Raw genomic sequence first — 12,640 nt, 5'->3', positions numbered from 1 at the left:
CAGACGCATAATTCACTTGAAAACATTGATGTAACAAATAACGAGCTTATTGATGATTCGCCTCAGTTCATAATTAAAAAAAAAATCGATCTTTTATAGTTTTAGCACATTGCAACACATATTTTTTTATAAAGTAAATCGAAATTTTGTTGTACACCACTATTTTTGGGTTTCGGTTTAAAGGGTGAAACAGCAGTTCTACAGTCGTGACCTCGACCTCACGTGTCAAGGTCGCCAACGGCGTTCACTGTATGATGTCAATGGGCCGCGAGCTAGTACATTTAGTGCGAATTTTTTTTTATATTATTAAATTTATATTAAAGTGCAAGCAACAATTTTTTAAAACATATTTATTTAAAGCTTTTAAAAAAAAACATATATAACTGTTTCAGAATCCTTGAATTAGGAAACAAAATTTAAATTAAACTATCGCTTCCAGAACGTTTAGAATCTTTAATTTTTTTAAGTTAAAAAAGATAAATGGATAAATGGATCTTAAATTTTTTATTTTTGTTTTAACCCTTTTTATTATTAATTTTGTCGTCTCCGTATAAATTCTGAGTACAAATTCTTTTAATCCTGGTGGTGGGACCTCTTGAGAGTCCGCGCGGGTAGGTACCACCATCCTGCCTATATCTGCCGTTAAGCAGTAATGCGTTTCGGTGTGAGGGGTGCGTCAGCCGTTGTAACTATACTTGAGACCTTAGAACTTATATCTCAAGGTGGGTGGCGCATTTACGTTGTAGATGTCTATGGGCTCCAGTAACCACTTAACACCAGATGGGCTGTGAGATTGTCCACCCATCTAAGCAATAAAAATAAAAAATTCACACGTATTCATACTTTCGAAACATTTTTTTTTGTGTGTATGTGTGTGTAGTCTCTGAGTTTGTGAATTTTTCGAAAACATTAAGAATGTAGTTCACGGTCAAAGGTAATTTGATTTAGGTCACGTAACGAATTACTAATATGTATTAAATAAATTATTTTTCAAGTGACATCGACGGCATAACTCACTAGGTGTTTTCATCGAATCTATTATATAAAACTTGCTAAAATCCGATTCTAGAAGCTACTAAACTTCTCAGCAGTAGAATAATACATTTAAAAAATTGATAAATTTTGCTCCTTCCCTCATAAATTTACAAAGCGTTTGAGATTATAATTGCATTATCTGTTTCTTAGTGTAATTGTACTATATCTCCGATTCGTATTTATTAAATAAAATAAGCAGCGGCTTGGCTTTGCTCCTGGCATTGCTGAAGTCCATGGGTGATGGTGACTACTTACCATCAGGTGGGCCTTATGCTATTCCCTAGCGTTAAAAAAAAAGGTGGGCCCTATGCTCGATTGCCTACAAGGGCAATAAAAAAAATCAGAATTCAACAGATGAATACAATATATAAAGTTATATTGTAAATATTTCTCGTTTTAGTTAGGCTTAGATATAGTTAGTTCTATTTAAATTTTATACTATAGCTTAGTTTTTAACGACAATCTATTTCTTCGCATAATTATGTTGATATCTCCACTACCCGACGTTGGTAAAGTTGTACATAAAAATAACAAAAGCCAGAAAAAAAAAGCTTGAAGGTAAATGATCACAACCATTGCAAACAAAAACACAATTAAACTGCTAAGTGAAGACACACCCTTGTATGTATAAAAATATATTTATATTATTTCAGAATCCACCGCCGTTCCCACCGGTCCCGACCTTCAACCAGCCTTTCCCTGGCCCCTCTCAAATCCCACTCCAGAGTCCACTGCAGTCCCGCCAGTATTTCAACGTCCAGCAACAGCGGCCCTACCAGCAAAACTTTCCCCAACATTTGCCCAACGTTTCGGCCAACAATTCTACTGCCGCATTGCCAACCCAGCGGTCTCATACGGTACCCGTTGGCCCTATACTACAAGTAAGTTTTGTATTTAAATAATTACTTATTTGCTTTAGGGCAGTCATCTATACTTCTATACTAATATTATAAAAAAGAAAGATTTGTTTGTTTGTTTGTATTGAATAGGCTCCGAAACTACTGAACCGATTTGAAAAATTCTTTCACTGTTTGGAAGCTACACTATTCCCGAGCTATAATCTTTTTTGAAAAAATTAGGGATCCTTACTAACTTACTTACTAACGCCAATAATGTAACCCAAGGTGTAAAAAAAATACTTAAAATATTCTTTACATCGTGTGCTCTGCGAATACTATTGATGATAGAATAAAAATAATGTACTACGATTTTGTAGAACACATTATTATTTACAAAAAGTGTCACGACAGCATATGTCTAACTATTATAGTTATGCCGCAATAAGTGTTATTTTATTTAAAAAAAATAAAACAACGTCAAATATCGTTGAAATTTTTGTTAAAGACCCGAGCGGAGCCGAAGCGGACCGCTAGTGTATTATTATATATGGGCTTAAAATTCTCGTTACCAGGCCATACAATCTTCAAAAGAAATGTATTATTTATTATATTACCTATCTGACTGATGATGAACATTAACAAGAAACACGCAAATGTTTTTAATGTATTAATTATTTTACAGAATATGAAATCGGATATAACCAATCAAAAATCTGGGATGCATCCCAACCCGCCGCGGACCAGCGATAAGGTTGTGAATCCATTCGTGCCTCTACAAGTACAAACCAGCCAGAGGTGATTAGACTTTATTATATTATTATTATGGTTCAAACTTCCGTCTGATTCATGTCTCTTTTTTATACTGCCTTGGACAGTAGACGAGTAAACAAACCCACATGAAGGAGTTGTCGCCGTCGCTCTTGTGAACGCAGAGTCGAAAAGTCCTCTTTGAATAATTATATACAAGTTGATCTAGTGATCACTCACTTTGACTACTATACCACGGGCCCTAGGATCGATTTCCGGTCAAAGTGGTGGTAGGACCTCTTGTGAGTCCGCACGGGTAGGTACTAGCGCCCTATTTCTGCCGTGAAGAAGCGTTTCGGTTTAAAGGGCGGGGCAGCCGTTGTACTGTAGAATTAAGATCTTAGAACTCGTTTCATAAGGTTCGATAGTCACTTAAGACCAGGTGGGCAGTGAGCTCGTCCTCCGTCCGCCTCCCCGCGTTTGTCTGACGTCTAGTGTCGTCTTTGACAGTTGTGACGCGCGTTTATCGATACCGAAAATTTACGCTAACGCTATTGTGTTATTTCGTGGTGAATAAACCATGACTACTCCGCTTCCAACAAGCTCAGGTAGAAAAACAACCTACTGAAAAAAGATACATACTGATTCCGACTCTGATCTGTCGGTTGTCTTTTCATCTGATAGTAATTGAATTGGAATTAAAAAAATATTTTCTCTATAGAAATAAATAAGTAATTACTTATCACAACTATTTTATAATTTTCAAAATGACCTAGCTACATTAAACCAATTTGACAGCTGTTGACTAAATCGATAGTTATTATCGACATTACCATTATTAACTAGGTCACAGCACTACCTGAACCCGCGCGCCTACTGTAGGTAATAAAAAAATGTAATTTAATGATTACAGAAGAGTGAGTCAACCAAGCTCGTCCCAGAGAGATGCTAACGAACTGGTGACGCCGAAGGCTCACGTCGCGACGCAGCAGCAGCGGGCGGGTGCGGCGGTGCGTACAGGGCGGAGCCCCTCATATACTCTATGGCATACGAATTAAAACATCGCACCTTTAGAATTATAGACAACGCAAAAACTTCTCACTGGTGGTAGGACCTTTTGTGAGTCCGCACGGGTAGGTACCACCACCCTGCCTATTTCTGCCGTGAAGCAGTAATGCCTTTCGGTTTGAAGGACGGGGCAGCCGTTGTAACTATACTGAGACCTTAGAACTTATATCTCAAGGTAGGTGGCGGCATTTACGTTGTAGATGTCTATGGGCTCCGGTAACCGGTTAACACCAGGTGGGCCGTGAGCTTGTCTACCAACATAAGCAATAAAAAAATATGTGTTTCTAATAAAAATTTCAAACCAAAAAGACGTAGAGCAAGGGGATGGAATGAAAGAGATCGATGGATAAGTTTGTCCCTTTTTAAGCTACTTTTGGTCATTTGATTAATAATAGTCGCTGAAAAGGTCATTCTATGTCGATTTTTGAATTAAAGTCGAAATCTGAAAATCTTAAAATGGGTCTCTATAATAATCCTAAAGGTGCGAACTGTACTTTCTACTTAATTAGAAAGATTCTGTCTCAACTTCGCACAGGCTAAGTCCTATACAGATATACGTTAGCGTCTTTTTCGTCTCTTTCGTTGAATATCGAATCGCAATAGACTTAAAGAAACTTTCACTACAAAAGTTGTTTGTAACTGTTTGCTTATTTTATTAAGAGTGAGATTAGAAATTTTGACAATTCAAAAAAGGAATATTTTGACGTGGTAAAATTGACGACTAAGACACTTTCCTAATATTCCGAAATAGTTTACGAGCATGTAAATACTTTGCAGGCGAACCAACAGAACTCCAGTGCAGACGTGAAGCCTCAAAAGAAGAGGAAACAAAGGATAGCAGCCAACCTCCCATTTCAAGAAGATTAACGATCGCAGATCATTCTCTAACTGTCTGTGTAATGCATTCATATTTTTTTTAGTGCTCTAGATGAGTAAACGAGTTAGCAACTCAACCTATGTTAAGTGGTTAACGGAACCCGTAGACATAATTCAATATGCTATTTCGAAAAGGGCACATATCACATATTTTGTCAAATACGTTTTTTCATATACATGTAGTTTTGAGGTTTACCTACACCCATTTTATAATAATTCCAGTCATTTCCAATTGCTAATTAACACTAAAATATATCTCAAAAGCTAATATTTTAAATTTTACACTGCCTTAGAAAATAATCAGTTTTTTTCATTTGCTGAACAATTTACATTTTTAGAGATGTGCCCTTTTCGAAATTACATCTTCAATTACAGGGGCAGTTTTCTTTCCTACCCACATCCTAGTGTAGGTGGTAGTAGTAGTAGTAGTAGTAGTAGTAGTAGTAGTATTAGTATTAGTATTAGTAAAAGTAGCCTAAAGGCTGTTTGAACTACTCGCAGATCGATACGTGAGGTCACGGGCTCGACCTGAGGGAATTTTCTAATACTAGCCCTAGCAAGAGCAGTGCTTCGCTGCATCTACCGAATGATCGGAATTATGACCCACTGAGAAAATCTAAGGCTAGTTCGCACGTCGACCTCTTCGTCGTAATCGATGCCAACGGTGACCAGTGCTTGTAGAGCCTAAACCCACCAGTGCTCGTTGTTTATCGGCTGTGTCATTGTTACAAGCGGAGCGGAAATTGTGGTCCGCGACCCGCTTACAGCACGCCCCATCACTACATATCGACAAAATATGAAAGGCTATTTGGTTTAAGCGAAATTTTTGCTTACTTTACAGGAGAGCCATATAAAATAAAAAATATTAAGTATAAAGTAAAAAATATCATAACAAAAAAACTTCTTCAGCTATTTGAATGGTGTAAGCTTAACTGAAGTTCAATTAAAAACATCGAATTGTTGATGCTAATACCAAACAAAACGAACATTTAATATAACAAAAATAAATGTCGCATATTGAGCGAAATGTCGCTTCAACCAACTATAATAGCTACTGGTGGTAGGACCTCTTGTGAGTCCGCGCGGGTAGGTACCACCGCCCTACCTATTTCTGCCGTGAAGCATTAATGCGTCGGTTTGAAGGGCGGGACAGCCGTTGTGACTATACTTAAGACCTTAGCACTTATATCTCAAGGTGGGTGGCGCATTTACGTTGTACATGTCTATGGGCTCCGGTAACCACTTAACACCAGGTGGGCTGTGAGCTGGTCCACCCATCTAAAAATAAAAAAAAGCCTTTCACCTCTAGGTATATAGTAATTGCCAATCAACAAAAACGTTAAAAACACAATCATTTTCCATCGCTAGTATTCAGAGTAAACATTAAAATCGTATTTTAGTATCTGTAATTGTAAGACGAACTATCGGTAAGCGTTTCCTTTGATCTCTTGTAAGTTTTTTATTCTTCACACACTGTTGTTTATAAGAACATAACGCTATTAATACAGCCGCCATTGATACACACACACACTTCAGAAATAATAATGTCTACAAATTATCAAATAACAATAGAGCAGCTGTTCAAACATTCTTTGATGAATAATTATTGACAGCCATTACATGAATCATGAATTTGAAAACATTTCATTTCTATAATAATTAACAATAAAATATCATAGTTTCTCGTCTGGCTTATCTAATTTAGTTTATCGGAATGTATTTATATTATGTATATACATATTTTTTCAAGTAAATGGTTGTTGACGTGGTTAAGTGCATTTTCAATGTCAAAGAAAACTCTAAATAGTAATGATGTGTAACTATTTGTTTTCTTGATCAATGAAATTGTAAATTATTTGACAAAAAATTAAAAATGTATAAAGTTAATTCGAGATTTGGAATGCTTATTAACTAAGTTTATGGCTCGTGAGAACTGAATTGATATTATTGTAAAAATGAATCTGTATAGTACCGTCCGCGCCCGATAGGTGGCGCGCGAATGATTTGAAGAAATTGTTATATCTTATACAGTAATCGTATCGAGACGTGGCCGGGATCCACTAGCCGTTACATAGAATAAGCCTTATAACATTGTGTTCTATGTACGCGAGACATGTTCTTGACATTAGCGATCGGACATCCATATATCTCAACTTGAATATAACAAATAGTATTTTTTTTAATTTAGAGTAGATTGGAGGGAATAGGGACTAGAGGTAGAATAGGGACAAATCCGAGATGTCACAATACTTTTGTCGGGTTGTTAGAGATTTAACTTTATTGAACTGAAAATGACTTTTATTTAGTGTTTAAGAATATTAAATAGTTTAATTTAGTCATCAAAGTTTTGTAACTCATTAAAGGTGTTGAAAAGTTAATTACCTAAAGTTAGGTACCTACCTAACAACTAAATAGTGCCAGCCCTATCGAAAAACTATTGTCCCCATACGTAACCCGATTCACCCCAACTCCTAGGTGAATAGGGACAAGTGAGTTTTTGTAACTTTTTATGATTATTCTTTAATAAACTATATCTTAATGCATTATAAATGAGAATTTAAGCCTCCGGAACAATTATGATCTCCGTTTTATTACTAAAACTACAAAAAAAAACGACACAAATCAATGTCAAACTTAAATAGTGTCCCATTTCCCCCATTTTAGGGTATTTATTTTTATTGCACACATAGATAATAACATCTAAACAATATGGAAAGCATAAAGAGGGGAGCTGTTTAACTCATACACGAGTTTTGTTCCAGCTAACTGCAATCAGTAACACATGTAGGGCGAAAGTGTATGACTAAATAAATTTATCAAAATATCAAACATACAATTTGATAGTAAATCGTTCTTATCTATATATTTTGCTACTATTAGAGTAATATATATGACGGAGAATCTGGATCCATGTTGTTTTTTAAAATGATGACGTCAGCGTGGATGACGTCATTCTCTTCATTATTATTTTCTTCCATACATAGTGACAGTAATTAAAACTTACTTTTCCAAACAATTCTTTAATATAAGGTAACTTGTTCATTAATTTTCCTGAATACCGTCTTAAACAATTGTTGACATGTGTTGGACTCATACAAGTTATCCAACAGTATTAACACTGAGGAAATAGTTAACTCTAACCATCTTAGTTAACTAAATAGCAACGTTGCGTCTATATATATTTATTTAAATAATTGTTTCTAATTTATTGACAGCCGAGATAACTAAAACTAAAAATAAACTACATAAAAATCAGTATTGACTATTGTTGTGAAATGTATTTCCGATCTCTAATGTCTAGACTCGACCTACTTAACGTACTACGAATTGATGAAAGAGTACAAAATTTATTCAGAAAATATCGAAATTATTTATTTTTGATATGATATTATGTAAATAGAAGTGTCATTGTAATTTTAATGTAGTCCTAATTACGAATTTCATAAATAGATTAGTATTTAGGATTCGTTTTAAAAATATTTCATTAATTCATTAAACATAATACCGTAGAAAAAAATATATATATTTCGTTGTACTTAAATAGAGTAACAGAATAGTAAATACGTTACTTTCAACAAATAAAAACATAAAACTTGATGTATCAAAATGCTACCTTATTAAAATGAAATGTAATATTGCAATGAATAAATGTCCAGTCACAGAGTCATCCAGCTTATGATCGAGCCATTCAGCTTATGACCGCAAACATAATATTTTTTTTTTTTCTTTACTCACATATTATTATTAAACTACTCCAGTGGTTATTTGTAGCTTATGACTTATGACACATAAAAAATAAATTAAAATACTTTTTTCTTTTCTTAAAACATGATTTAAAAATGACCCGACTGGTTAATTTTAATGTTTGTAAACTATATGTATGCGATTATTCAATGTTGCAATAATATATAATCGAATGATTGCTAACGGTATTTAAATAATCGATCCAATAAACGATAATTCGATTATGTACTTCGATCAACAATAGTAACTAGATAAACGGACACGTACAAAATCGAAGCAAAAACTGTCCGCGTGAATATACACATACATAGCTACGTTGGTTTACAACAAACGGAGAAAAAAGTTTTGAAACAGTTTTAAGTTCAAATTAATTACAACTATGCCACCTAGTAATAAAGTTCCAAATCTCCAAAACATTATCTAATACTTACGATCATTCGTCACAAAGCAATAAATTACTCCTGTCACTTACAAATGAAAAAGCATATGTTAAACACCCTTTAATGTTAAATGAACCTTATGAGCCAACAAATAAAGTAATTTTTCCCGTTATACCTTTGAGAACTAACATCGTTTTGTTTTATTTATTTTTGCTTCTTGAAATTTCAATTTCTATTAACTACAGGAGGTAACGGAGTCGCGTTGAACACTAAAATAATTTATTATATGAATAAAAGTAAACGTTTAGTTGTTTACTTTTTATGTTTTGAGGATTTATGTTTGTTGGTATTTATACATTGCTTATTATTTTATAAGCGTTACGTTTTGTGTAATAGATATTTTTATAGTATATTTTTATATTTTCGCGACTTCTTCTTCTTTGTCGTTTCCTCATTACTGAGGGTCGTGACCACCTTGGTCCAGTTTTTGCACCAGCTTCCTCCAATGTTGCCTGCATTCGGCCTGCTTAATGGCGCCCGGGACGCTGGTGTTTGTGGCCTCCTTGATAATGTCCGTTCACCTGGTTGGCAATCTTCCTCGACTTCTCTTTCCTTCCACGTGACCCACAACTATTAATTTTTCCAAGTTCTCAGGATTTTGTCGGGCCACGTGTCCGAAGTACTTGAGGAGACGCTGCATACAGATTTTCGCGACTAGTACATATAATAAAACAACGTTTAAACGGTTTTAAGCGCGATATTTTTATTACAATGCTTCGGCCACGTTTCAGTAGCCGTGAACACGGAAGGCAAAGATGTCCAGTGTCAATGAGTGGAGTTCTTAGCTGGCTTCTTTCTCTGACGACAATAGAGATCCATTCTGCACACGTGACGTTTAGGAAAGTTAAAATAAAAAAGGAAACCTAAGTATCCAATGAGAATCCAACAAACAGACACAAAAGCAGACTTAACCAATTTTAACTAACCAATTTTGAAGTACTGCTAACAAATTTTTAAAAATTATTACAACACAAATCTACTCCATGCATTTACTTTTCTGTTAAACAAAAATTTTGTCCAAGTGTTGGCGAGCCTTGGCCAACATTTGTAGCGGTGGTTAAAAATCGGTAATTTTGTTTAAAATTTAATATTATTTATTAGTTTAAAGCTTAAAATATAACGTATACTTCATGTACTTACCGAAAGTAAGATACTCCGGCCGTTAAATTGCTTTTTCGGGCATTTTTTGCAACTTTTGAATACACACTGCGGCATTGTGAGACGGGTTGACATTGGCCGTGTCGGAAGTGAACTAAACAAAATAAGAGCTCACATTTCAAGTGCGCTGTTATTTAACGAGACGGATTTTTGCGCCGACCCGAAATCTAGTTACTATTGTTGATCGAAGATTATGTATCGTTACAACATTGTCGACGAGAAGTCTACATATGACTAATTTATTGTGTGACAAATCAAGCCAGTTAAAAAATAGTTGTATAGACGGGTGAACGAGCCGACGCCCTGTCTGTTGTTAAGTAGTTACTGGGGCCCATAGACATCACTGAACGTATGCCGCCACCCACCTTGTGACTGTTGTTCTGCCTCAGTTGTAATTGTAAAATGGCCATACGAAAAACAAACAAACAAATACCACTCATAATATGCTTTATATAATACGATATAAAGGCGTCAGTGCTTTAGGTGAAGCATACATTAAATAATATAATGAACCACCATCGGAGTGATGGCCGTAAATATGTTTGTTTGTTTGAATCGACACGTTTACGCGAGGCCTATCTGAGTCCTTACTGCGAGCTTTTTAACGTTCTCGATAGCGTAAAAGCTAACCCAATTTTGTATGCAGTTGGAACAGCGCCCCTAGCGGCAAACGTAGGCAAACGATCTCTCTCCATACAAATATGAGCTAACTTTTAGGAACGTTAAAAAACTCGCACTTAGCTCACTGAATGCCTTGAAACTGTTACAGTTGTAGTTAGCGCTTTATGAGAGCGTGTCGTAGTTCCATAATCGTAAGATAGGTGCCGCGCGAGTAGTTAAAACTAATGAGTATTATACAAATTTATCGATATACAGAGAGAATCATGGCCGGGTGATGCTAGTCAATAATAAAATATACATTATTGATTCTGTATTGTTTGCGTGTGAAAACTATTTAAAACACGTTCTTGCATTCTAAAAAACAGATTCATATCATATTTTTAGATTAATTCTATATTCATGTAAATATTGTGATGTGATCTGCAGAATATTCGTGACTAAGTGCTTTATGATTTTTGTTTGTTAGATTGAATTTTATTAGACAATATAATAACAATTTGCATAATGCACAATCACTTATTTACTTGTAACTGAAGTTGATAGTGTACTGACGTGTAGTTTTGCTTGCGTCATTTCATATATACCGTTGCCCCACGCGACATCAGAGCAGCATGTATCCCTAATACCTAGAAACACTTTTTTTTCCTACCTATTCTAGTAACCTCAAGGGGTTACTAGAATAGGTAGGTCACCTACTACCGAACTAGTAGGTGACCTCACGGGGCTTAAACCTGGCGACTAGAAACACTGCGTTCCTCCATGGCAGTTTTCCAGAGTGCATAATTAGGCCATACCATCTGACTCTTAAACTTTAACTGATTAAATTGCCTTTTGAGTTTATCTTATCTCAGTTATTACGGGATCATCTCTAGCAATTCCCAAAGTACTCTCCACATAATAAATATGATTGAAAACACAGATAATGGTAAAGTATTTTTGTAGACCTAGTTTCCATGTGTTATTTTTGTTTACTCATTTTTGTAGACCTAGATTCCATGAGTTATTTTTGTTTACTCAGTGTCTCAGTGCAGTTTAACGGAATGAGACTCGCCACACTATGTGGAACTATAACTTAAGTTCAGTCTTAGAAGTTAAAAGATTGTGTATTTAAACCTCTTAATTTTAAATACAAATATTTTCTGTAAAACATATTTTTGTACCAAACGAATTTGAATTTTATCCTTTCTGCTAAACTGTCCACATGACCTCATAGAAGAGTTTCGTACATGTCCTACATATACTGCTCGAAGTACAAGATTTATTTCCTTGTTTTGTACAATGAGTAATAATTGATTAGTAAGCTATTTGTGACAGTTACTCTTTAAAATCTGATAGCCATGTAAGCCATTTGAAATTGAATAATTATCCAATACATAGCATTTCAACATTTAGTTCCCTTTGTCAATTTATCTTATAATTATTAGATAAAGATGGAACTACATATTAACTTGAACAGCTACTTAACTAATGGACGTAATGATGTCATAGATGTTATTTTGCTGTCAACATAAAAATGAAATGTTATTTTAATTTTTTTTACAAAATTTTTACAAATTTTAGTGGCAATAAAAAATAAAACAAGAAATAATTTAGTTTTTTTTTACTTAAAGAATTGTTACCTCATCTGTCATGTAGCATCTAATCACCTGAATGTAGTGACGGATAGCCATACAACACAAGATATCTGACTGATGCCTGAATCTCGCTTACATTTTTAAGATAGCTTGCATATATACAAGTCCCAAACAACATTTAGACAATCGTTCTACCAAGCAATATCCCTCACTCGGTGGAAGATCTTCCCTTTTTCATATATCTCCCCAGAATTGTTGTATTTGAAAGACTTAGGAAATCTACTAAATGTTAATTTTTATGCATATTTTAAATTCAAATCCATAGTAATAAGTTTATGAACTATGGCATGAATCCAATGAATTTGTTTTCTAGCTCATTGTAATTTGTGGAAATCTTTAAAGAGCTAGGTGATATTTTATTTATTAGCATAACTGGCAACATGTACCTAAAACCCTCCTCTTGTTGAGCAGTTACCTCTGAGTTAAGTATGAGTGCTTATGCAATTAAGTTTATTGTTGATGATGATTTGAAGAATTA

At 34.7% G+C, this 12,640-nt stretch overlaps 1 protein-coding gene across 1 annotated transcript in view; it reads left to right on the top strand.

Annotated features, from left to right (window-relative positions):
* Window positions 1-12,116, top strand: part of LOC101746591 (5'-3' exoribonuclease 1) — a 41,202-nt gene extending 29,086 nt beyond the window's left edge. Inside the window, exons 29-32 of the mRNA XM_012695337.4 lie at window positions 1,689-1,916; window positions 2,557-2,669; window positions 3,535-3,631; window positions 4,467-12,116. Of these exons, the coding sequence (XP_012550791.2) occupies window positions 1,689-1,916; window positions 2,557-2,669; window positions 3,535-3,631; window positions 4,467-4,556 (528 nt within the window). The 3' untranslated portion in view covers window positions 4,557-12,116. The remainder of the gene's footprint in view (window positions 1-1,688; window positions 1,917-2,556; window positions 2,670-3,534; window positions 3,632-4,466) is intronic.
* Window positions 12,117-12,640: the final 524 nt, after the last annotated feature.

This window comes from Bombyx mori, chromosome 22, assembly GCF_030269925.1.
Source record: "Bombyx mori chromosome 22, ASM3026992v2".
In the NCBI taxonomy this organism is placed as follows: Eukaryota; Metazoa; Arthropoda; class Insecta; order Lepidoptera; family Bombycidae; genus Bombyx; species Bombyx mori.
The sequence above is the reverse complement of the archived record's forward strand: the minus strand, read 5'-3'. Positions and strand labels throughout refer to the sequence as shown.